General features: G+C 37.5%; 1 protein-coding gene across 3 annotated transcripts in view; it reads left to right on the top strand.

The window, feature by feature from the left end:
* Positions 1-655: 655 nt before the first annotated feature.
* Positions 656-27,486, top strand: part of LOC106072317 (paired box protein Pax-5-like) — a 205,106-nt gene continuing 178,275 nt past the window's right edge. For 2 of the 3 annotated variants that reach the window (XM_056019065.1, XM_056019063.1), the window contains exons 1-2: positions 657-991; positions 4,533-6,090. In XM_056019065.1, the coding sequence (XP_055875040.1) occupies positions 5,409-6,090 (682 nt within the window). In that variant the 5' untranslated portion in view covers positions 657-991; positions 4,533-5,408. Of the gene's footprint in view, positions 992-4,532; positions 6,091-27,486 lie in introns of all 3 variants that reach the window. The other variant, XM_056019066.1, reaches the window with a different exon arrangement.

Genomic DNA, 27,486 nt, shown 5'->3' with positions numbered 1-27,486 from the left:
AGTGCATTACGTCAGTTTACGTAACTTTAAGTCCAGATCAACCCAATTTTGTTTGGACGATTCCCGGGAGGGAGGCGGGAGAGGGGGGGGGAAGAGAGAGAGAGAGAGGAGGTCGAAATTCTGAGATATTTTCGAGAATAAGAAAGAAATGCAGATTATACTAAACCGATCTAAATGCCAGATCGATGCCAGGAGCATGTCAGTTTAAAAATTCACGTATGAATGATACTGGGTTTATGCGACGGGGATTTGTCTTCGAGTCGAAGGAGACGTCCCTCGTAACAGCTCAATCAAGCGATTGGTTTATATTTTAAAAAAAAGAGGCTAAATTCGTCATGGCTCAGTGCATATAGTTCATTCATTGATCAGCTTCACAGAAGTGAAAGAGAAAAAGGGGCTATCTCTGGTAGATAGGGGCACTCATATCTTATTCAGTTGACGATAGTTCAAGCATCGACCCAAAAGGAACCATTTTCTTCTTTATTCCCCCCCCCCCTTTCCTGTGTAAGCCCCTCCATCTCGAGCTCCCCCAGCTATCACTCTACTGTCTCACCTTTGAAGTCGGGCATCTGATACAATTGTTCAGCCATCCGCGACGAAAGGCAAGAAAAAAAAAAAAAAGAAATTGATAGCATCGCAGTCAGGGGGAGATCATGATAAGGACAGTTTTTCAGAAATTACTTGACGTACTGGAAAAAAAAAAGGGGGCCAATCTTATTCTCAAACTGTTTACTTTTTACTTATTCACTGTTTTATTTGACCTTTGTTTTCAGAATTTGGCTTTATGCCTATTGTGTCTAAATGACAGCCATAGTTGTTTTCTACATAATGACAAAGAAATTTCTAGAAATATATAAACTTTTCGAAAAATGCATATGATTCACTTTAAATGTCAATTACAGAACAGCCAAAGATATGCAGGATCCGCTAGAAATATACAAATCTTCTAAGAAACAAAACCTGTTGATAAAATATAGTGGCTGGCCCAAAAGTAGGTTTACAGTTATTAAACTATCCTTATATAGTTGTAGTTATATAATTTAGTAATAGCAGCATAAAACATTCTTCAGAGAACAAATATAACTCACCTAAACAGCTTTTGCCTTCCTGATTGCAATTTATTTTATAATGTAATAAGAAGAAACGTACAATATGACATGATTTCAAAAATGACATTCACCTGACATTCACCTGACATTAACATGACATTCACCTGACATTAACATGACATTCACGAAAGTTGTTGCAGATCGGAACTTGTGTCGCACTGTGTGTAAGGGTGGCAGGGTGGCACGGTGGCTGAGTGGTAAAGCGCATGGCTTCCGAACCGGGGGAACCGATTTCGAATCCTGGTGTGAAGATCGGGATTTTCAATGTTGGTATCTCCGGGCGCCTCTGAGTCCACCCAGCCCTAATGGGTACCTGACATTAGTTAAGGAAAAGTAAAGGCGGTTTGTCGTTGTGCTGGCCACATGACACCCTCGTTAGCCGTGGGCCACAGAAACAGATGACCTTCTCATCATCTGCCCCTTAAAATCGCTAGGTCTGAAAAGGGAACTTCTGCTTAATTTAGTGTCCTGGAGAGATTTGAAAAAATGTTGCAACGTTGAGTTGAAAGAGGATGTTTTGAGCATCTGATAGATTCAATTGTTTCTGTTTATGTTCCCAGGTATAACGAATTTCCGCTTTATACGATAATTTAATTCAGGCGCCTAAATAATGTGTGTCAGAGAGGAGAACGTGTTAGAAAGCAGTTTTTTTTTTAAGTCAACGCAATAGATACTACAATTCACTAGATAAATCTATCTTAAAAATTCGGGGTGCAGAAAAAAAAAAGTAGATGTTCCGACGAAATAAACAACATACATTTGGGAACATTCGGCGGGCGTAGCCGGTGGACAATACTAGTGCAGATATAAAAATCTGGACAATCCGAATGTTTCTAGCGGATTCGGCAGCCATGCGTTACTGGCCCTTTAACATCCACGAGCTGGTCTATTTACAGGTGGAGAGACAAGACTTCCTTCCTCACTCCAAACACATTCCTCTCTCTCTCTCTCTCTCTCTCTCTCTCTCTCTCTCTCTCACACACACACACACACACACACTAGCATTTTTTTTTCAGAAAGTCTAATTGTAAAGATGTATATCTAGAGGTCAGGGTCTGTGGTCGAATTACTCTCTGTCCACACCTGATGGACATCAAAGGGCGGAGATTACCTTAGCCTTTTTTCGTCTGGTACCATAGTACTGTTCGGGTTAATGTATTTTTTTTTTGTTGTAAAGCTGAACTGCTAGATTTTGTCCAGTCTCTTATCTGTCCCATGTCATAAACTAGAGCGGAACACCAGCGTAAAATAAACCCACCAACAAATAAAGGGACGTAATTAGTTCTTTTCTATAGGAAACTTTTTTTAAAATAATAACAAAAATAATAATAAATATCTTTATTATCCGTGAGGAAATTTTTACAATTGTGAATTACAAAAAAAAAAAAAAAAAAAAAAAACAATACATAATTAGAGCAAACATTTGTACAATAGCACACGAGATATACGTGCATACCTCAGTTTATCGTACCAAGTTTATATCAACTCTGTCAGTCTGTCTGTCTGTCTGGTACAGTTATTTCTCCCACTTCCCATATCGTCGGATCAACGCTAAAACGTAACTTATTTGTTCTATCTAACAAAAGATGAATCCATTAAAAATCTAAGTCAATTTAGTCAATTAAGAAGAAAGTAAAGTTGCACTGTCATACCTTGCCATCTATAGGGCAAATGATGTTATGGTCATCTGTATTTTTGGCCAATGGTTAACGAACGTGTCATGTGGCCAACAAAACGACCAATCGCCTTTACTTTCCCATAAAGCCAGGTACCCATTAGAGATGGTTGGACTCGGTGGCGAACTAAGAATCCAGAAATTATAAATCTCAGTCTTCACTGTGGTTCGAAACAAGGACGCCAGGTTCGAAAGCCAAGCGCTTAACTCAGCCACATCGCTACCAGTCAATTAATTGTTGTTTGATATCGAAAAAGGAAAATAAAGTCTACGTTATTTATTTAGAAATATGGTTGTAAATGTGGAGCTCTATAATAAGCCTTTTTTTTTTCTAGAAATGTTATATATTTTCTTTCTTGTATTTCCCTTTTTATCCGGTGTAATTTATATTATATATGTCAGTGTTTCCCAAACTTTTTCCTCAACGGAACACTTCGCACATTCTGAGTATTTAGCGGAACACTGCTTTTTTTTTTTTTTTTAAAGAGGTTACTTCACGCGGTGACCTACTCGTTAAGTATTTCAGTAGTTCGCGGAACACTAGGGTTTCATTGGGAACGACAGTATATACGTGACTATATTTAGTTAGTCGATTTTTTTTTCTGTAAGAAATGTGGTTTAAATTTAAGTCAACACCAATGTGAATATAAAAGTAATATATTTAACGCGGTTATTTAAGCGTCGTACTCCTTATGCTGTCGAAAACAAAATTTTGTGTTGAATTAGTGAAAGATAAGTCAAGCAGAAGAAACTGTTTCCCACAAATGTCTCTGTGGACAAATGAAGAAGACCTATTATGTAGAGATCAATGAGTAGACTATGTCTCGTTTTATGTAATTGAAAACACAATTCTTGTCTCCCTTCCAGCTACCCGGCCCTTTCTTTTGCCTCTCCTCACTAAAAATAAAAAAAGAAATAATATGTCACCTTTAAAAACAATTTTCTTTCTAGTTCCATAAGTTTATAATGTGTCCTTCTCACTAGACTATTCAAATCTGTAGCAATCAATATCTTAAACACGAATGAAAATAGATCTACATCTAGTTTATAAAGTTTGAATTTTATTTTAATGACCAATAATGGGCTAGATCTACATCTAGTGAGTCAGTCCACTACGAGAACGTGGCTGTATTGAATTCCTTCTCTCCGCTCGAGTCTAAGCCCATTAAATCTTTTTCACCGTAACAAATTGAAGACCACTGTGTAAATTATACCTAGAGCAACGATTAGGGTAAAAATAATTTCATAGTTCATATCTACGATAAACATCTCAACCGATTGGCTGTCCCGTAATGGTGGAGTCCTTTTTTTTTAAACAAAACATTCGAACTGTTTACTTCGGTGCTCGATCACCGTGTCGTCTTTCCCACCCACTCCCTTCCCATAAACCTCTTCGATAACACACACAACTTTTTTTTTCTAATGTCTGACCTTTCAACCACCCACCCTCTATCATAAGGTGGTAAGTTCAATATGGCGGATATTTCCCCCCTCGCTGCTACGCTCCGCCTATCAAGGATTTTTTTTTTTCAAATATAGACCGCGAGTAGTTTTAGTCTCGGCCGAGCGAGCTTGATTCAAAACATTACCCGCGAATTCTGGACACTTTTACACACCAGTCACAAAAATGATACAGTACAATTGTGATGCTCTGCTGACTATACTATCTACAAAGGTGTGTGGTCAGAACACTAGATCAAAGTATGTCATTTGTATTATTTAGACATACACCTTATTTCTTTTTTCAGTGAGAATATTGTTGTGTTCACAGCAGACGAGAAGTGGGCGGAGCTACGAGAACACTGGTGTCAAGGAGTGGAAAAAAAGTTCGACGCGGTGACGAGTCTCGATTTGAAACCGAGTGTCCCCTTAAAATAGCAAGGAGTGGAACTTGTAACACACCTATCGTGTGTTAATCTCTTTTCTGTATGTTCCTTTTCAGTTACTGGACTGTGCATTTTTTTTTTAAATTTCTTGGCCATATTACTTATGATCAGTAAATCGAATCTGATCTCGTGACGGAACATAAGCGAGTGTCGCTAAAAAAAAAAAAAAACGAGCGGCCCCGTATGTGTTCACAGGACGGCACAGGTAACTACTCGTTGAGGCTTAGCGAGGTACCTGCACCTGAAAGCAACAACGTGTGACGAGGGGGGGGAAAAGCTACAGTGGGTCGAGGGGCACTGCTCGTCTGCTTAATCCAAAAGCTTCTTGTAAGGATCAGTGACTTCTGTCTAACGAATCGGAAAAAGAGATATGTCAACAGTTGAAAGCAGGTCAATACTACAAGCACACGCGTGACACACTTCTGTTTCAAGTTTGTTATTTTCGATTTCGTCATAGTAAGCTGCCTATTCGATGACTTTATAATTATTGTTGATATTATTTGGATTATTTTCTTGATAAAGATCTGTGAGTAACAAATTCAGCGTGTGCCTTTATTCATTTTAATTAATATTATTAATTTGACGTCAAAGATATCGTGTCCTTTTTTCCCCCCATTAGCTTCTCGTTAACAATGGCGCGTAATTAAGTGTAAGAATTTGATCAGGATTAACCGCAAACCGGATCAACAGGTGTGTGTATTTATGCTTTTCGTCCTTCGGCTCGTGTTTTGATAAGAAATGAGAAAGCAGGCTGGTAAGCAGGGCAAATCCATGTCTTCGTCGAGGCACAATGCCACGGGGAATCACGATAGCGATGTCCAGAACATGGGCGAGTCAGACCCCGACGGCGACAATAACAATGTCCCACCGGGCGTGAAGATGGAGACGGCGATGAGCCTGGAGTTTGCTCACTCTCGCGGTGCCAAGCCCGGCATTCTTCACCTGGATACCATTGATCTCGTTAAGAAAGAATATATGGAGCAACTGCAGAGGCAGCGCATGGCGTACGAGGAGGCTGGGCGCCAAGAGGAATACGACAACGGCCTCCACCTCAGGTCCGCATCTACGCCCGACGCCGACCATAACCGCTCGCCCCCAGGCTCGGCTCAGCAGTACAACCTGTACTCCGACCACACGCAAATCCAGCACGCTCCCAACGACGGCTACCAAGAGTCCTCCCCCGTCACCATGCTGACCAATGCCAGCTACATTCTCTCCCATCTTCATGCGGCCGGAGTTTCGCCCGGGGCGTACATGCCAAACGACCCCCGCGACGACCACGGTCATCTTGGTGAGGACCTGTCTGCTCACCCTCGGATATCTAGTGGCAGCCATTACGAGCACCAGTTAGCCCATCAGTTAGTGGAACTGTCGTCCAGTCAGACCCTGACTTTACTATCCAATGTCAGTCCCATGAAAGGTAGGCTTAATTTCTTTCCTTTTTTTTTTAACCAAATTAACTCAAACCTTAACCCTAAATCGTAAGGATTCATGCACTTTAAAGTCCTTTTGTAATTCTAACAAAATGTTATATACATACATACATACATACATACATTATAATATCAAATATCACAATAAAACATTAGTTTATTACAGTGGCGTAGCTAGAAATTAGCCATCATTTGGTGGGAACTTGACCTCTTTAATGCACCCCCCCCCCGGCATTTTGACATTCGACTTCATGACGTAATGGGGTAATATTTTATATTTGATGTGAATAAAAATTTCGAACACTCATTTGGGGGGCCTCTCTGAGTGGGGGCCCGGGGGAATTTTTATCCTCCCCCCCCCCACACCATTGCTACACCACTGGATTATCTATTCATTTAATACTATCATGGACGGGCACATTCTCATCATCAACATCACCAATCATATATCATTTGACCTATTTGGTAGCTGTGTGGCCTGCATTTCACTCTAAAAAACATGCGGCTACCAGCATAATTACTATTCACGTCTGCGCGCGTGCACTTAATTCTCTCTGTAAGCACTTAGTGCGTATCATCGCTTGGATCTAACTGCCCCGTGCTCATACCTTACCTGGTCCCTATCTTTGTTACTAACCGCTTAGAGATTTAGGATGGGGTTTGAGTTTTGGCACACCGGCACAATTTAGGCCATGTCGTGCCCGTAATCCTTCAAGGACCACTCTCCTTTACAAGAGCTAAATTCCGTACAGTTAAATCATTACAAACAAGGTCTATTCACAGTTAAAAGAGATTTAGGATAAAAACTACTGACTATTGGATTTACTTATGAGTATAATTATGTGTAATACGATTATTGATTTTGGCTACAAAATAATGGTTCTGATGACATATGCTAACCCCCCGACCTCCACTCTCTCTCTTTTTTTTTTTTGTAAAAAAGGAGGGGGGGGGGGTAGATAGTATATATTTAGTTGATCCAATGTTTAAAACAAAATTTTGTTACTTAAGAAAATGTATTAATAATTCAGGAAGATGTGCAAATGTGTTTAAAAAAAATAAAACTAAATGAGAACATGAGACACTGACGAGTGATATTTTGAGAACCGCTGACTTACTGAGTTTTATTTATATATCCTACAATATATATATATATATATATGGGCCTATGTGTGTCTTGGTTCTTAAGTAAATAAATGAGACTACTGACTACTGGTCTGAAGTGCTGATGAATGCGAGTCTGATCAAGTGAATCAAGATCAAAAATTGAAATGTTTTTGTTAGCTCCTGTCCTTGGGCTGTCTACCATATCTCTCTGTGTGGATGTACTCAACAGTAGCAAAAGCGCGAAACGCACAGCGTATCACCACGATATAATTGCTTTGACAGTCCACTCGGCACAGAAAATGTTACAAAGCCATCCATTAAAATAAACGAAATACATTATTAAATAAGAATAGATCTACAATTAATACCTTGATGGCTTTTAAAAATTCTAGCAGTAAGAGCGATTCTTTAATTTAGGTTGTTATTTATTGACAAAGTCGTAAAATATTGCAATCGATTTTAACCAAAATAGTTACGAAAATGAAATGCATAAAGTTATATTTAGACCATTACTCCTCACTGTACCACGTAATACATCTAATAAAAAAACAAAACAAACTAAAAACAATTCAATATAATTATATATTAGCTGTGAAAAGTCAGACAACGATCCATCCGAGATAGGCACCTCAGGGGCGCAAGGTTTCTGCCATTAATTAATAAACCACTTTTACATAAGATCTGAACGAAGTGGTCGTCTCCTTTCCATTAGGACTAAAACAGAAAGATTTAAAAACTCCTTCGTCAGAGTGTTACAAGATCATCTGTCATCATCGAGAAGTTCAAAGAAGTCTAATTCATAAAGCGTTGGTTGTGAGTGTGTATGTGTGTTTCGTGTGTGAATGTTGTTCGTATTTGCATCTATAATTTTATTGTTACAGTAGTTACGCTGAGGTTGTCAATTGTTGTCAAACTTAATTTCCATTTGATTGGATCAATAACAATTATCTTATCCTAATTGATATTTTTGTAAAATGAAAAACATATTAAAGTTTTGTGAAAGTTACTTTCAAGAATTTTTCGATGCAGTATAAAGGTCTGTGTACCCGAGTCATTCCATGACATTTAATATTTGAATACTAATAATAATATTTGACATTGAATACTTTTATAGTTCACTTTCTTTCCTTGTTTTTTTACACACACACACACAAAATAGTGAAAAAATGGGGGGGGGGGGCAATTGCTGGATCAAAATTTTTAGCTTTTTGATTCGATGTAATTAATCTTTCTTGAAAGCCCTTCGGTATTGGTCAGTCCAGACTAGCTTCAAATAACTTCTTAACTAATTTAATTTATTTTTTTGCTTCGTATGTGACATTTCAGTGTGAATGGACACTGTGTGACATGCATTGGTAATAATATTCCTTCCATGAGAAGAATACTTACAACTTTATTCTATTGACTAGTTTTATTTTTAAACTGTTGTTTTATTATGAAATATCCCTTGTATAATTTGATAAAAAATAGACTTACAAACAATTGGTTTTAAAATCTAACAGATATTCAGTCACACATCTAGAGCTATGTAATGGAAAGAGTATATTTATAATTATATAAATATAAAATAAAAATATAAAGAATTATAATATAACTTAAAAGAAGCAAAAAAGGAGCTTTCTTCACCCGTTTAATAGGCGTTAGTTTGAAATATCTGAGGTAGGTATAAATTCACTTGGAGTATGTCTGCTAACATCACTCAACCTCTCCTCGAGAAAATGTTTTATCCACACTGAGGAAAAGAGACTAATTAGGTCTATATTAATTATTACCGGGATTAACAGAAGACGCAACCGTTTACTGACACACACCAAGATGGAGTTGGGGGGGGGGGGGGGCGGAGGCAGATGACCCTCAAAACATAGGTAGGCTCCTAGTCAGCTAAAGTAGATAATCATCCCGGTATTAAACAAATGATCGCAGTACACTTCAAACAGGATTTCAAAAATGTACTAACTATAGAAGACAATGAGTCATAGTACAGACATAAGGAAGTCATCCTTGTTTTAATTTAATTGTTCTCATGGTGATTTCACCGATATATCACTTCCACTTTATATATATCACTATATATATATATATCACTTATATATATATATATATATATATATATATATATATATATATATATATATATATATATATATATATAAATAAACAACTCTTAGTGTGCTAAATCAAAATATAAACAGTTTTGTAAAAATACTCAACTTGATTATTCATATTGTTCTTTTTATTCCTTTCTTTGTTTTACAAAACCTGATAAAATACACAGAAAGACACAAGGATGGATGCACATTTCTTATTCCGTATGCTAGAACAAAGTCGTACAAGTGCTCCTTCTTCCTTAGTGCCATTAGAAAATGGAATGGGTTGCCTGAATCAGTCAGGAAAAAAAACACGACTTTGCAGAGTTTAAGTCATTGATTAAGATGCATGACACTAAATGAGTTGAACATAATTATCTTTGTTTGTTTTTTTTTTTGAAGTAACGTCTACAATATATAAGATACTTCGTCAAACCGTAACATGATTAAGTCTTGACATTTATACATCACACACGCACACACACACATATATATATATCGATGTTATCATGCACTTCTAATTGATATCTACCATTGTTTTAATTTGATAGACGTTGGCTCACTTTTCTATCTATGTGTATATATCTTAAGTGTAGTAAATACTATTTCGTGACCATTTCCCAACAGCCACTTAGCTAAGGTCCTAGATCTACACTATTATTGACCATTGGAATTTGCTTAGCCAGCAGCGGTGGTCATTTTCTATGGTACCAGCTACAAGTAGGTCGCCTTAGCCTTTTTTAAATGCCGTCACTATTGTCAAAGGGGGGGGGGGGCGGCGGTAATCCTTCATTGAATTTCCCAACATGCACCTCCCCCCTTTCCGAGACCTGCTCGATCACTATTGTGACCGCTGGGCCACTTGTACGGGTGGACAGTGGCCAGCATCTTGTGGAGGGGTGAAGGAGAATCGGAGCGCGGGCCTATGTGTAGGTGTTGACACTACACACCATTTCATTCTAAACCAGCACCACGCCCCCCACCCCCCACACACACACCCCAAGTTTTTTTTTTGTTCCATTCGAAGCACATCACCCCCAGACAGCCTTAGACATCTTCTTATAAACATGTGCGTTCACAATAGAAGAACAATATGTCAAACACCCTAACCATTATCCTACATGTGTGTACACATGCTTTGACTGACGTGTCAACACATTTGGAAAAAGACTGGACACGCCATATCAAAGAAAAATATTCAATTGTTGGACAAAGGGGCAATGGTCACCTAGATCTATCTGATGTACAAAAAAAAAAATTCTGGCCTTTCTCCATTAACTCCACCGACCAGCAAAAATTAAGTAGCCATTCACATACCTATGCTGACCCATGGCCCTCGGGAAACACCAGGCTCTAAGCTATAGAAAGTAAGAGAAATAGACTTGTGCCCACATTGACCCAGCTAGGCCTAAAATAACACAATGTTAGACATGGAGTGTAGTTTGAAGTCTTGAATCTAATGTTACGTGTAGATGTGGTAAATGTGTACACTTACATCTACATCTTGCTTGTGTTTGAATTAAACGAAACGCCAAAAACAATTGTTTTAACCCATTAGACTGACAATAATTAAGGCATGGGGGCTGTATTTAGGTTAAACTGCTATTTTATAGTGATACAATGTTAATATGAATAGATAATATATTAAAGATTATTATCTTATTACATGAATGACTGACGCCCCTTCAGAGACTCACAGACTTGGTTTTCCTCGCTGATTCCAGCTGCCCGTTCCATGCTCTAATAGCGCTAGAGAAGAAGGAGCTCTTGCACGAATTAGTCCTAGCATATGGAATAAGAAATGTGCCTTTATCTTCGTATCGTTTCAAATATGATCATTTATCTTTGTAACGTTTCAAGTATGATTGTTTTGCTAAATTTAATTTCCGAGAGTTATCGATTTATTTTAGTTTCCGAAGAATGTTTAAAAAAAAAAGAAGGCATAAAAATATCGTTTAAAAGTTAGCATCAAATCTGAGAATTATATTTGACCAGATAAAACGCCTACGTGTGTTTCTCCTATGAATTGCTTAGATGTTAATTAAATGGCAGTTCATAATATCTTCGCTGAAGAGTGGGCCTTGTATCACTTAAAGGGGGGCAACTCGCAGGATTCCACGGTCTGCCGAGCCCGGGGTCGAGTGTACACAAGTGAAATAAAACGATTCCCGTGCTAGTTTCCCTATAGCGTTAACAGGCGGATGATAATGGAGTGGCTAATACATAGTACACACGTGTGAATAGGCTGGGAGGAGGGGACCTCTGCAGTTCCAGCGTTATTCATGTGTCATGTTAGGTACAGGCTTCTAGCAAAGAATATGATCTGTCCTATGCTCCACTGGAGCCTAAAAAAAAAATTATTTTTTGTTGTTGCTGGTTTGAAGATGAGGAAGTTAGAAGATAGAATACAAATGTACGCTTTCTTCCCTTCATGCCTTTGATAGTGTGTAGTATGTTCAAGGAACGACTTGGTCTCAGAACAAAAATTGTAACAATAAATAGGACTGACAGAATTTGTAGAGATACCAGGTATGTTTCGGGGGGGGGGGGGAGGGCGACTTCCGTAGAGCACAAAAGTAAATCTAGGCAAGTGAGACTACATATATTTTGTATTATTATTAATTGATTAAAACATTGAGCGTTTTCTCTTTTGTGTGTTTGCATGGAATCACCCTCATTAAAATAACATCAAGATAATGTTGAACACCATTTTTATTCTATTAACAGTTATATTTTAAAAGTCCTTCTGTTAGATAACACTCTTTTTTCATAGTCGCAAAGTGGAAGGTGCTCAAAATCACAAGTCAAAAGCTCATGGAAAAAAACTGAATCATTGATTTCAAGCTCAAATTTGACTCCTAGAATGTCGTGGGTTCACTTCCCAGAACTCACCAACTTGCTTTTTTTTTTTCGTGACAAATTAAATATGAATTTTTAGTTTAATTTGTTATTTGAACATAAGGTAGGAAGTGATTGTTTTTTTTTTTGTTGTTGTTTTTTCTTATACCTAGAGTTGTTTCTGAATACCATGGTTTAGAATGGTGTGCTGGAACTAATTAAGAAAACAGAGGGATGGTGCTAATTAAGTCTCTTGTTAAACACGGACAAATGAACTACAATTGAACAATTCTATTTTACTTTGCCAAACTAGCTGGACATCTGGGCTGAAAAAAACTTTTTTTTAAATTATGAAGAAATAGTGACTTAAACTCTGCTAAGTCGTTGGTTTTCCTGGCTGATTCAGACAACCCATTCCATTCTCTAATGTTCTAGCGTATGGAATCAGAAATGTGCTTTATATCTAAACAGTCTTTCAAGGCCGTTTATAGCTCTAATTAATATTATTAATTAATTTTGAACAAAGATTTGAAAGATCTGGATATGTAAAAGAAAGACAGACGATTTCTCCGTGACAGAATTTAGATCATTTGTACATTGAACTGTGTAGCACTGATATCAGAGACATTACTAAATGTAAAAATACGTATGTCATGGATTTTATTAGAAAAACCCTTACGTATTAAATAGCAGTAAAAGTCGACAATACGAAAAGATTGAAATATGGTCCAATGTATTCTTAATTTAACAAATTACAAAGTTCATGTTAATGAAAAATGTTGTCACAATTCCAAACGTTAAAATCACTGATCTTATAGAAATACAGACAGATGATGATTACTAATAACGCCCTGCCCGTATCCAGTTAATCTAGTCATGCGTGTTAATCAATGGCTTAAACTTTGCCAAGTCACTGTTTTTTCCTGGCTGGCTCAGGCCATGCTCTAATAGTACTAGAGAAGAAGGAGAACTAGTACGACTTTGTCCTAGAGTATGGAACAAGAAATGTGCCTTTATCTTTTGTCTTTCTTAGTCTTTCACTGTTGTTAAAGGAAAACATTTTATTAATATATTTTTTCTTTTGTTTTTTGTTATTGACTTTTTAATATTTTTTTTTCAATAAAAGGATTTGCTGTAGATTAGGATAAAATGATTAACATAATCACTCAGTGAAAGAAAAAACGTCATTCAAAGTCTTTAAGTGAACAATTCTTGTTTTAATTTCAGTATTTATAATCTATTAACGAACACAAGATGTGAGAATAGCCACTCCACTGCGTTGTTCTAATCTTGTCCCAAAAAGTTTCTTAACAGCAATGGGTCATTGAAATTATAATTTGAAATATTTCCACACATGGAGACTCCCACCATTGATCTCCTAGATTTCAACGTTCACACTGACTTTGTGGCCAAAGCATTAACATTCAAATGTCGGGTTGTTAGTTTGGAGATTTCAATGCAAATATCCTCCAGCAGGGGAGACAACCTTATTACCAATGTTGTAGATAAGTGATATCAATTATAAGAATGTCATGTAAATTGTTAATTTTTTCTTTCATTTGGAAATTTAGTTTGAATATTTATGTAACCCATGTCTACATGATGACTAATTGAACAATGGAGACACCTGTTTAGCTTGATTTGTGTTTAAAAAAATCATTAATAAGATTTTTAAAGTCTAACTCTCTTTACATGCATGCATCATACATTCTCACTATTATATTACCAATACTTATATAGCTGAAGTAAAAAGGTCCATACTAATTGAATTACAGGAAACATACCAACACTTTAATCTAGACTTCATTTGTTTAACTTTCAAGCCGTAGGCTTACAGTAAGCAGTAAACAACAGAAACACTTACAAACTATTTGCAATGTTTCCATCTAGAATACATTCTGATCTCAAACGAAATTTTGTGCATTTCAATTCTTGAAAGCATAGATAAAAAAAAAAAAAGAATTATGATGATCATTTTACTTTTTTTTAAATTGATAAATAAATAGTGTTGTTGTTTTTTAGTGCAACTATTGTAGACTCATAGTCGTTTAACATTTTACCTTTTTAAAGACAAAAATATTCACAACAAATTTAAAAACAAAACAAATGTACAATGTGACATCCACTGAAACGGGTACTTCATAATCATTATCCTATTTAGTTCAGTTTCTCTCATATTCATATTCCAAAAGTTCACTAGTAGCATTTTTTTAAAGGATTTTTTTCTTAAATTGCAATTTATTATAATATTACAGTAGTAAACTGTCGATTGGATCACCGGCTAATATGACCAGTCCCTTACTGGACCGCATCCTAAAGGACCAACACTATTTTGTTACATGTTTGTTTGATCAGACCAGCCAGTTAAGTGGGTAAAAATGAATAGCATCCAAATATCGTACAATTAACTGAAATAGACTGAATTCCGTCACAATTATGCAAGTCTTATTCCCCCCCCCCCCGCCCCCATCTTTTGAAACTTCCTTCCACCCCCCCCCCTCCCCTCTTGATTGCTGGGTAAAACTGCTGAAGCTCGCTGGCTACTTTACTGTCTTGCAAGTTTATGAAAATCAAAAGGAATTATACGTAAGAATAGAGCCCCCGAAACCAACCATGCGAGAGAATGCTCTGTCAAGCGTTCGCTCAAAGTGACTCCGATGGAAGCTCCGGCAGCGATCCGTATCCTTCAGGCAACTCCCGCGTGCGGAGGATCCACGCAGACAAAAGTTTGATTTGTTGTTCTTTCTATCAAAGAAGACTTAAATAACAGCAATAAAAAAATGTTTGAATCTCCCGAACTATCGCCTTCCCGCAGAAGCCTTTGGCATTGTCACTCTGGCACTCTGCCTTTTAAACTGTTGCGCCCCCAGGCGAGAGCTCGGTTATGGATAATCCTCGGCTAACTTTTTTTTTTTTTTTGCGTTCACGTTGCATCCAGTTGTAGCGGTTACTTTGGTTAGTCTTAGAACGAGCAGCCACTCATCCGTATCGTATATCCACAGTCCGCGGAGCCATCTGAAAAGGAAAAATTAGAATATGAATATTGATATCATTTTGAGATTGAACTATCAGGCGCTACCATCTCGAAGAGCGGGATCCCCTACAAGACTAGAAGAAGCTTTTTTTTTTTTTTTTGAAATGTGATTCCTATTAGATCTAGCTTTGAGGAAATAGTCTAGAACTATATATAAGAAAAATAATTCAAGTTTTAGATTGGACCTGTGTATTTTCTGTCTTCCCAGCATGTGATTATTTGTATCTGGCCTCCACGATATTATGATATTCCCAGGTCGCACACATTTCAAAAGAGTTTCACGTGCATAAATATTTTAAACGGATTAAAGATTGTCGTCGACAGTGATAGAACGAACAGTTGACTTCAGAAAATCTTAACATTTTCTCAGACAGTTCCCATTGCCACATTCAACCAACATCCTCAATAGTAGTCGTAGCAGATGGGAAGGGTATCATGGGAAGACTATCATGGGAAAGGTATCATGGGAAGGGTATCATGGGAAGACTATCATGGGAAGGGTATCATGGGAAGACTATCATGGGAAGGGTATCATGGGAAAGGTACAATGGGAAGACTATCATGGGAAGGGTATCATGGGAAAGGTACAATGGGAAGACTATCATGGGAAGGGTATCATGGGAAAGGTACAATGGGAAGACTATCATGGGAAGGGTATCATGGGAAAGGTACAATGGGAAGACTATCATGGGAAGGGTATCATGGGAAGGGTATCATGGGAAGGGTATCATGGGAAGGGTATCATGGGAAGGGTATCATGGGAAGGGTATCATGAGAAAGGTGTCATGAGAAAGGTGTCATGAGAAAGGTACCATGGTAAAGGTACCATGGTAAAGGTATCATGCCAGTTTTCTCTGGCGAAGACAGCAAGAGATTCACCAGGCTTCAAAAATCTAGCTAGATGAAGAGTAGAGAAATTGGCACAAAATTTAAACTGACTTTTTCGTCAGCTATCATGAAGATGGTGTCGGTCTTGTTCTCTCTAACGTTTCAGTCTTACAATGTTGAATTTTTATGTCTAAACTTTACATGTTAGTGAGGTCAAGTGACAGTTTTATGTGTCCAGCACAACGACTACACAGTTTACTGCTGTCCACCAATATCAAGGGAACCGTGAAACTATTAGACATTGTTCAATTCCATAGTACAAGACGTTTCGTACGACTCTTCACCAGTGGTTCCCACCTTACACACTTCAGCCACAAGGCCTCTCATCAGTACAACATTGTTTCACACGATGACATCGCCTCGTGTAGACCCTGATCACATGGGGTGGTATATAAATACTTTTCCAGCAAGCGCATGTTACCATTAAGAATTTTCATCAATACCATAAAAGGATTATTTTAGTTTGACCTTACTATGTCTAGCATTTCTTACTGGTCTTGTCAAGTCCGAGTTAGTTTAAGGAAAAAAAAACAACTTCTCACACTAAAACCCGAGGCTGTTTGGAAAAAAGTTGCAATGACATGTCTGCACCAATATATGGCTATTTCTGTAATCTTGCAATCTATTTCTCAAACCCGACTTGGTTTCTTTGTTTAGACCTGAACAGACGGCTGGGATCCTCTTAGAACTGGGAACTTCTTAGAACTGTGAACTTCTTAGAACTGGGAACTTCTTAGAACTGGGAACCTCTGAGAACTGTGAACTTCTTAGAACAGGGAACCTCTTAGAACTGAGAACCTCTTAGTACTGGGAACCTCTTAGAACTGGGAACCTCTTAGAACTGGGAACCTCTTAGAACTGAGAACCTCTTAGAACTGGAAACCTCTTAGAACTGGGAACCTCTTAGAACTGGGAACCTCTTAGAACTGGGTACTTCTTAGAACTGGGAACCTCTTGGAACTGGGAACCTCTTAGAACTGGGAACCTCTGAGAACTGGGAACCTCTTAGAACTGGGAACCTCTTAGAACTGGAAGATAAAACTTATAAACAAATAACTGTTCCGTATCGTCATGTCATATAAAACATCTTTGTATGCAAAACTATTATGAAACTTTTACAACTAATACTAATCCTTAATGTTCAACTCCAAAAAAAATAACCCTGACTCTCTATCAATGTTAAGTATAGCCCTAATTCTTAGTCTAACCTCAACATTCATCCCAGTTTTAACTAACCACCTAGCTCAAACTTCCTACAAAACATCTATTTATAGGTTTATGAAAAATTAAACGTAGATCTTATTTATGAATTCCAAATTGTTATGTGTGTAAACCTTTCTCCCTAAAGAAACCAAAACGTACGTTTACCTACTTCTTACCTATCAGACTTTGAAAGGTTAACATTTTCTTGTCTTCAATAGCTCATGGTTTCTAGTACAATACTAGATCTGTCATTTGTTAAAAAATTGCTATTCTAAATTCACCCAAAGTTGAGTACTCGCCATGTTTGAGCGAGTCAAAGCAGTGGGTCGTTCAGCTGATGAAATATTTATTCTTGGCCTACGGATGTATCTCTGACCATGAGGTGCATTATATATCTGAAGGCTAGACCTAGAAATCTTAAAAATATATATTAAGCATGCATTTTCTTTATAAATATATATATAAATATACTTCACATTTCAAGAGAGAGAAAATAGTTCATTGGTACATGAGACTAACGTCCCGAATGGGGTCAGTGTCGCATATTATGCGCGCGGAGACAAGATTAAAATCTCAGTGTCGCTATGAAAATTTATGAGCGAGCAACTCACCATTTGAGCCTGTAGGGGATTTCTGAGGCCCGCACACCTAAACCGTAGTAGGAACGTTTTGAAGGGGCTCTCACATTTCGAAGGACTTACCCATTCTTAAAAAATGAAATTTAATCCTGAACTTTTTTTCCCCTTATTTTTCGTTGGGCTATGATCATGAAGATAGTGGAATTTGATTCGACGCGTTAGTTACTAAAAACCTTTTGAGAATAAAGCATTTCACATTTGTGTTTAGTGTTCAAACACTCGTTTACTTCTGCATAGATCTACTTTTCTGCAAAATTTCTTTGTATTCATCATAAGACCTTAGCTTGGGGAGGGTGAATGGCCATTGTGTGCCTGGAGAGTTAGTAGTATCGGGGGTTTTGATGTGAGGTCCCACAGTTCATGGTACATTCTTGAGAATTGGATCTCATGGGAGAGAACTCAAGCAGACGTAGAGAGAACGGATCAGAAGCTGGAAACTGGAGAACTGGGTCAAGATTGACTGTGGTAACTGGCGCCTGGATACGATGTCAGATTGCAGAGTTGAGTTCCACTTTTCTGTCATCCTCTGTCTTGTTCAATTTTCCAGATGCATCATACCATCATACCATCATGTCTAAACCAACATACCATCATGACATTGTATTATACTATAATGCCATATAATGCCGTACACAGTACGACCATCCCTGAAGTAGCTAGTGTAGCTACTTTTATTTTATTTCCTCCTTTTCAAGTTCCGGTAATTTGAGTACCAGGTGGTATTTCATGGGTTAATGTTTTGCACCTAAACACCCGAACAAGGATTAGTGAAGATGTATCCGAATTAAAAAACTACGAACCTTTTGGTAGGCTGTTGAGGCCCAACATGTTTCGGCCTAGGGGAATCCGAAATCTTTAAAAATAAAAAAAAAGAAAAACATTTGAAAAATACTTTAAAAAAAAAACAACCTAATATTAAGTGTAATTGTATCAATTAGTTTGTCTGTCATTTAATGATATATATAATATATATATATATATATATATATATATATATATATATATATATATATATATATATATATATATATATATATATATATATATATATATATTATATATATACTATTGACCTAGACATAATAAATCTGTGCGATTAGACGTTTTTTACTAATTGTTTTTGTTTAGCTTGTAGCTTTCTCAATGAGCTATGATCCTATCACTTGTTTAGACCAGTTGTGAAAAGGTGTGGGGGGGGGGTGCAAAAAAAAAAGGGGGGGGGGGTTGTTTGTGAATGTTTACATGATCGTTTTTTTTTTTAATGCATAAAAAATGTTCACTCAGAGCTCGAGTCCTCAAGGGGACTAATTCAACTTATACCACCACATCTGTCAAGTACGATTTTTTCCCATATTCAAGATACCAAACAAATTAATTAATTACCAATATTTATTTACTTATTGATTATATTTTTAATTGATTCTTGTGTTGTCAGGTAAAAGAAATAATTGTGCAAAATCTCAGCTTGATCCGAGATTGGGTGTGGGAGAAATAGCGTGTACAAACCTTTTACCATACGCAGTCAGAATGAGCTGATATAAGCTTTGTAAAAACAAAAAAAAAACAATGTTGAATTCAATGGAATCTTCGTCTGCATTACACACAGCAGACAAAATGTAGGAAAGGGGCTGGTAGCCCTGATTCAAGAATATTACATGGCCCACAGACCGTAGTTTGTGCATCACTGGTGTAAACTAACTAGGTTATCAGACATCTTTTTTCTCCTTTTTTACCATGCTTTCTGTTTTCATATAATCTTTAAAAAAATATGTTATAGAACTCCATTGTTTAAAAAAAAATTGTTTATGACATCTAAAATGAATATTCATTACAGCTCCATAGTGTGTGCGGGTATGTGCGAGTGCCTATAGTTTATTGGACAAGTTCTTAAATGTCAGGCTGTCACGGCATGCCAGCTATAAATAACTTTTTTTTTCGACATAAAACAACGAGTTTGCCAGTCGTTAGAAGGAATGGTGGGATTAAGTAAGTATCGACTAGTTAGGTAAAAAAAAAACATAGCTACTATATCAATGTATAAACTGCATACAGTGATACCTACGCCTCTCTATATCCCAAACTTGACATATAGATATAGAATAAGTGTAATATGTTATTAATGCATTATTATAGTTGGTCTATGGTGACATATCACTTGTCAGGGATGGTATCATGTCCATGTCGTCAGTCATGCCAGTCATTTTGGGTGCCACATGACACCGGGTTATCGTTACCTACGACCACTGGTCCAACGGTAGGCTAGCGTTACTATGGTTCGGGCACTTGACAGTGTCTCGGCAGCAGCAAGACTCGACGGTGTCCTCCTGAATTAGAGGACCCTGACAGCAGTCACGGAAACATAGGAAGGTGTCGTAATTGTATCCCTTTAAATATGTATAAATGTCAAATCATAAAATGAAAAACTAAGAACTGGAAAAAAAAAAGGGGGGGGGGGGCTGAAAACAAGTAACACAAATTATTTTTAATAATATTAATTTTAAAAAAGTCAATTCAGCTTCGTAACTATTCGTTAGAGGTTCAAGACTAATGAATGATAGATAAAAAAAGGAAATATTTTTTTTACTCCGACCCTATCCCCCCCCCCCCGAAAAAAATCCAGGTTAAGCTCATGTATTAATGATACATCTCCTCAAGAGTATATACAATCCTATAGATCCAGACCAATCCAGACTTAGAAGACAATGTGCAATATGTATTTATTTTGTAAACTCTTTTTTTTAATGAATACAATTTGGAAATATCCAATGACGTGTTTGTGTTCAAGATATAGATCTTGCAGACCTCAGACCAAACATCATGTTACGAAGATTTTAATTTTAAAAATTATAACGGTCAAACCAGAGTTTTCTTAGTGTCGCCAATATTCGCTAGTATTTATTTTCCAAAGATATACATAAGCTGTCAAATTCATAGGAAATTCGTTAGAACCGTTTTCATGTCCAGGTTTCAAGTTTTGCGATGAAGAATTAGCAAGCTGATAAGAGACATTATAAAAAGAGGTGTAACTTTTCCCTAAATTTATATTCATATATATAATTATTAATTTTTTTTGGATTCCAAAACGTTTTCAAAGTTCAATTTTAATTCAAACATTTTTGTCAGGACATGCGCGCAGCTAGTGAGTACACCTGTGTATCACGAAAAACAACGTAGCCTCTTTGTAATGTCATAAATCTATTTTCGGGGGAGAGCGGATCTCAGTTTGAAAAGAAATGTACAAATAATTAAGCCCTCCTTGATTTCCTCCGAATATTTGTTCCTAAACTGTAATACGCTTCCTTTGTTCAATTGGCCTTCATTGACGACCTGAACCAAAAACAAAAATGACTGGCTGGTTTATCTGGACATCGAAACCTTAGAACAGTTTGACTGGTTGGGCCAATAAACAAAACAATGTGTGATACACGATCGAGTTCGGGCCCGTTGAGCCCCCCCCCCTTTCCCATTTCATTTTCTCTCACGAAACCTCCCCCCCCCCCCAACATACTCCAGCGTTTAGTCTCCCCTGCAAATTAAATCTGGCAGAACGCAGTTAAAGATCTCATTACTTAAGAGGTCTGGGAAATAAGAGAGACGCGACTAAGGCGCGGATCTTGTTTCACTCTGAGACGGGAAGGAGTGGGAAAAGGGGGCGGGGGGTCATCTTGTGGAAGGTTCCAGCCTGGGAGGTAGTTGCCTTTATGAGCAGCAGTGTGGTTCAGGCTGTAAGACTAGAAGGCGTGTGTAGGAAAGAATGGGCAATTAAAGAATCGTTTCTTCTATTTATTTATTTTTTTTAGTATATACCTTATGTACCTTCCTACGGGGGACAGTTCCAGGGAAAGAAAGAAGAGGCAGACAAAACGAAGTGGAAAGACAGAATTAAAGAATGGACAAGACTGTCATTGAAAGAGATTCTGTCCAAGGCAAATGACAGAGAAATGAAGAAAGACGGTCGACATGTAAATTAGGCTATAGCACAGTTTTGTTTTGTGTGTTCAATCATAATAAGCTAGTTAGCCCATCAGAAGATGGAAGCTCTAAAAATAGAAAAATATGAAGAAAAAAAAAAAAGACCCAGACCTATGAAAATGCCTTCATAAAATTATTTCAAAAGACTCGCCGGCCTGTCAGGTTATAAAGTCTGCGTCATCAGCAAGCGAAAAGCGGGGGGGGGGGGGGTGTAGGTTTTATTTCTGCGACTTTATGAAAAAAGAAAAAGGAAAAAAAAAAAGTCCCACGCAGAAACAGAAACAAACTAGATGGTGGAGATGCTGGTGACCTTCGTGACCCTATCATTTGGGACTGGACTGTCGTAAAACAGATGAAAGAGAAACACTGAAAGTCGCGACATCATTGATAGTTTATGATTCGTATGTAATTAACGACAACGTCTTAGTCCACAATCTTGCCAGTCTCTATTGTTCAATCTTTAAATGTCCAATGTCCTTGTATAGTGGTTGTCTTAGTCTTAGTCCACAATCTTGCCAGTCTCTAATGTTCAATCTTTAAATGTCCAATGTCCTTGTATAGTGGTTGTCTTAGTCTTAGTCCACAATCTTGCCAGTCTCTAATGTTCAATCTTTAAATGTCCAATGTCCTTGTATAGTGGTTGTCTTAGTCTTAGTCCACAATCTTGCCAGTCTCTAATGTTCAATCTTTAAATGTCCAATGTCCTTGTATAGTGGTTGTCTTAGTCCACAATCTTGCCAGTCTCAAATGTTCAATCTTTAAATGTCCAATGTCCTTGTATAGTGGTTGTCTTAGTCTTAGTCCACAATCTTGCCAGTCTCTAATGTTCAATCTTTAAATGTCCAATGTCCTTGTATAGTGGTTGTCTTAGTCTTAGTCCACAATCTAGCCAGTCTCTAATGTTCAATCTTTAAATGTCCAATGTCCTTGTATAGTGGTTGTCTTAGTCCACAATCTTGCCAGTCTCAAATGTTCAATCTTTAAATGTCCAATGTCCTTGTATAGTGGTTGTCTTAGTCTTAATCCACAATCTTGCCAGTCTCAAATGTTCAATCTTTAAATGTCCGATGTCCTTGTATAGTGGTTGTCTTAGTCTTAGTCCACAATCTTGCCAGTCTCAAATGTTCAATCTTTAAATGTCCGATGTCCTTGTATAGTGGTTGTCTTAGTCTTAGTCCACAATCTAGCCAGTCTCAAATGTTCAATCTTTAAATGTCCAATGTCCTTGTATAGTGGTTGTCTTAGTCCACAATCTTGCCAGTCTCAAATGTTCAATCTTTAAATGTCCAATGTCCTTGTATAGTGGTTGTCTTAGTCTTAATCCACAATCTTGCCAGTCTCAAATGTTCAATCTTTAAATGTCCGATGTCCTTGTATAGTGGTTGTCTTAGTCTTAGTCCACAATCTTGCCAGTCTCAAATGTTCAATCTTTAAATGTCCGATGTCCTTGTATAGTGGTTGTCTTAGTCTTAGTCCACAATCTTGCCAGTCTCAAATGTTCAATCTTTAAATGTCCAATGTCCTTGTATAGTGGTTGTCTTAGGGTTGTTTTATTGAGAGAAGTGAGACAGAGTGTGAGTTATTTCTTGTTTAAACGATCACTTTTCTACATAAAACTATTTTCAAGTTGAATCACTGTCTATTTATACACAAATGTTATAGTCAAGTTTCTTTACAAAGGAGTCTTGTTTTATTTCAAGTTTGTTTCACTAAGAATTTAATAGTTTAGTCGTACTAGATGTTTGGAGTTACAAACCAATGACCAAGCAACAACGGTCGTTTGAAATGACAATGGAAGGAATCAAATCACAAAGTCGTATTTGGCTTCCTCTAAAATGTGAAGAGTTTTCTTAGTTTGACTCTCCTAGCTCACTTTACTGTATGGACTTGAATGCAGGACGTCAATCTCTTTCTTTACTTCAGTGAATGGAATTGAAAACTTCAAAGTGATCATTTCTAAATGACAGAACTCTATCGTGACATTGTGTTTTTCGTGACACTATTATTATGACAGTGTAATTATGACAGAGCATCATGGCGTAGCGCTGTGAAAACTGGCGCACAAATTGCTGAGGAAAAGAGAGAACAGCGCTGGCAGAAGAAGAAAAGCGCCAGAGAAGAAAAGCAAGGCCAATGAGACTAGCTCCAGCTGGAATAACCTGCCCAGTGTGCAGCCGAACATCCGGGGCTCACATAGGTCTCATCAGCCACATGAGGAGGCACAAAACCCCAGCGCAAAGCCCTCAACCTCCCTCCCCTCCTTGAATAACAAAAGTGGTCATCATCCAACCACGATTATTATAATTATGGCACTGTTATTGTGACAGTGTTTTTGAGACACTATTTTATGATGTTAAAATTATGACATTGTAATCGTAACTGTTATTGTGTTATTGTGGAAAGCTGAAGTTTTTGTTCGAATCTTGATCTAATATGCTTTATTTATTTATTTATTTTTTTTGCTAAAAACTTCACGTACAAAAAAATATTTTTAGAGATTTCATTGAAATGTACCTGTTCTTGTACAAGGTCACGATCAATTTGAGGTGCATGTTCCTGGGGTTATAGTTCAATTACATTAATTCAAATCCTAGAAATCTCAATAATAAGTTTGTCTGTGGGTGTGCAATCCGGGTTGAGGACAAGGATAGAAAGAGGGAGGGGGGGAGACAGAGGCAGTATTCTCATTCTACGTTTGTATAGAGGTAAAAATTACTAGGCCTAAGTCTGACTCTTACAGGTGTATAGATGAATCGGACATTTCGTTTTTTATTTGTTCAGGGTATTGCCTTTCCTCTTCTCTCCTTCACTTACTCACATGCTTTCCCCCCCCCCCCCCAACCCAAGGCCCTCCTCGCGCTGAGAACGGACGAAGCTACACACGGTCCATACACATTTCATATTTGATTTCAATTTCTGAGTCATTGGAAATCACGAACAGTTTCCCCCCCCCCCCCCCCGAGCCCCTCGTGTTGGCCTCTCATAGGTTCAACTATTTGACGTATATATATGTGTGTGTGTTCGGCTTGGCTAATCAAGGCATGAGTTTAGTTACAGTTTCATGCATGTGTGCGTGTGCGTGGTGGTGGAGGGAGTTTTCAAGGTTGTAACGCTAGTACAAATTCACCGGTTTCACTCGAGTAACTTTAACCCAATACAAATGCATATACCCATGGGTAAGCATACACGCACACATTGGTATATATGTCAAGTTTAATGTTTAATTTTCGGTAAATCCATTTGCATTACAATAACTGTCTTGTTTGGATGTCACAATACATAGATCTAGTATTTTTACGTCACGATTTAAGATCATAAATATAAACTACTAGTCGACCCACGGCGTAGCATACGTCGTTATTTTGCAGGGCCGGCCTTAGGCCAATGCAACCTATGCGACCGCAGTGGGCCCCGCACTTTCAAAGGACCCGCGCTAACTCTAGGTGTAAATTATTAAATTAAACCATTTTATAACTTATAACAGAATTGCCGTAACCTCCTGATTTAACAGGAGCTCCTTGAAATCTCCTGAAATTGCAAAATATACGAAAAAGTCATGGAAATCTCCGGAAATTATTAAATTTTTTGAAAACTCAAAAAAAAATAAAAATTCCTGAAATATATATAGACAAAAAATTGTACTTTTGGGGTGTCATTCATAATGGAAAACGCCAATCCTACGCGCGATGAAAAAAACAACGGCTTTATGCAATACCCGTAATTGTGTATTCTGGTGGAATAAGCATCTTGCGCCTCAAACTAATGAAGAATTACTTGAGGTCAACATATATTGAGCGTGATCTATGTAGGAAATAAAACTTTTATAATATACTGTATGGCTTCGCTACACGCAAGGCTCGTAAAATAATTCTGTATGTAATAAAGAATGAATAAAATGCAAAGACGAATTTATTTTCTAATACTAATTCTTAATTTTCACTTGTTATTCGTATCCCTGCCCAAACTTGACCCCTCCAAATCCGTTTCGCATAGAGCCCCACAACGGTTGAGTCCGGCCCTGCTATTTAGTGACGGGTGAATACAGAGTAGATTACTACTTGTTCTCCCCTCCCCTCTTTTTTTTTTCGCCACTTAAGTTACGTGGGGCAACTCTAGTCCGACATGCAGAAATAAAAGAGTGATCTTTTCTTTACTTCTTTTTTATCCTAACTATAGCCAAGAAGAGAATAATATATATATATATATATATATATATATATATATATATATATATATATATATATATATATATATATATATATATATATAGTCAACCCATGGCGTAAGATACGCCGCAATTTTGCAAGGCCGGCCATAGGCCACTGCCACCTTTGCGACCGCATTGGGCCACACATTTCTTAGGACCCGCGCTAAGTCTAGGTGTAAATTATTAAATTAAACCATTTTATTACTTATGACAGATTTCCCGCGGCCGCCTGATTTACCAGGAGTTCCTGTAAATCTCCTGAAATTGCAAAATATACGAAAAAGTCATGGAAATCTCCGGAAATTATTAAAAATATCTTTTGAAAACTCATACAAATCTCATGAAAAATCCACAACGGTTGAGTCCGGCCCTGCTATTTAGTGACGAATGAATACAGAGTAGATTTCTTGTTCTCTTACTCCCCCCCCCCTCTTTTTTGCGCCGCTAAAACTACGTGGAGTAGAAATAAAAAAGAGTGATCTTTCCATGACTTCTTGGTCACAACGGTTAAGTCGGCCCTGCTATTTTGTGACGGGTGTATACTACTTGTTCTCCCCCCCCCCCTGTTTTTTTTTCGTAGGGTATCTCTAGTCCGTTTTGCAGAAATAAAAGAGTGATCTTTCCTTTACTTCTTGTCCAAACTCTTGAGCCATTAAGAGAATTATATATATAGATAATCATATCTTATCTTATATCTTACAGACGTTTCTTGAAAAAAAAAAAAAGGAGAAATTTACATCTTACGCATTTCATGTGTCCATCTAGTCATGCATGTTAGTCAATGACTTAAACTCTGCTAAGTCGTTGGTTTTCCCTGGCTGCTTCAGGCAGCCCATTCCATTCTCTAATGGCATTATCTTATAAATATTACAGACGTTACTTCAAAAGAGAAGATAATTACGTCCTACTCGTATCCATGTGTTTTAAACATAGTTGTGCATGTTAATTAGATTCATAAACTCTGCTAAGTCTTAGAATTTTTTGGCTGATTCAGGCAACCCATCTTAACGATCTCGTTCTCAAAAAGCATAAGGGAAGTAGAAGCATTTTCACTCATTTGTATTAGCCTATGAAATACGAAATGTGCCTCTATTGACCTGGAAAGTAGAAGTTTATCTTGGCTAGAATCGTGTGTGTTGTGTACATCCATTTCCAACAGTAGTTCATCTAACTCAGCGGTTCTCAGCCTTTTAAGCTCGGCGACCCCTTTTTACAATTCCTCACTTTGCTGCGACCCTTCCCCCCTTACACACACACAGCAATAGAAGAGTAGACAATAACAATCCATATTTTCGATGGTCTTAGGCGACCCCCTGGCAAATCGTCAATCGACCCCCAAAGTGGTCGCGACCCTCAGGTTGAGAACCCCTGATCTAACTAGTCTAAACTACACAAGGAACATTACAATA

Source organism: Biomphalaria glabrata, chromosome 2 (assembly GCF_947242115.1).
Source record: "Biomphalaria glabrata chromosome 2, xgBioGlab47.1, whole genome shotgun sequence".
NCBI lineage: Eukaryota > Metazoa > Mollusca > Gastropoda > Planorbidae > Biomphalaria > Biomphalaria glabrata.
The sequence above is the reverse complement of the archived record's forward strand: the minus strand, read 5'-3'. Positions and strand labels throughout refer to the sequence as shown.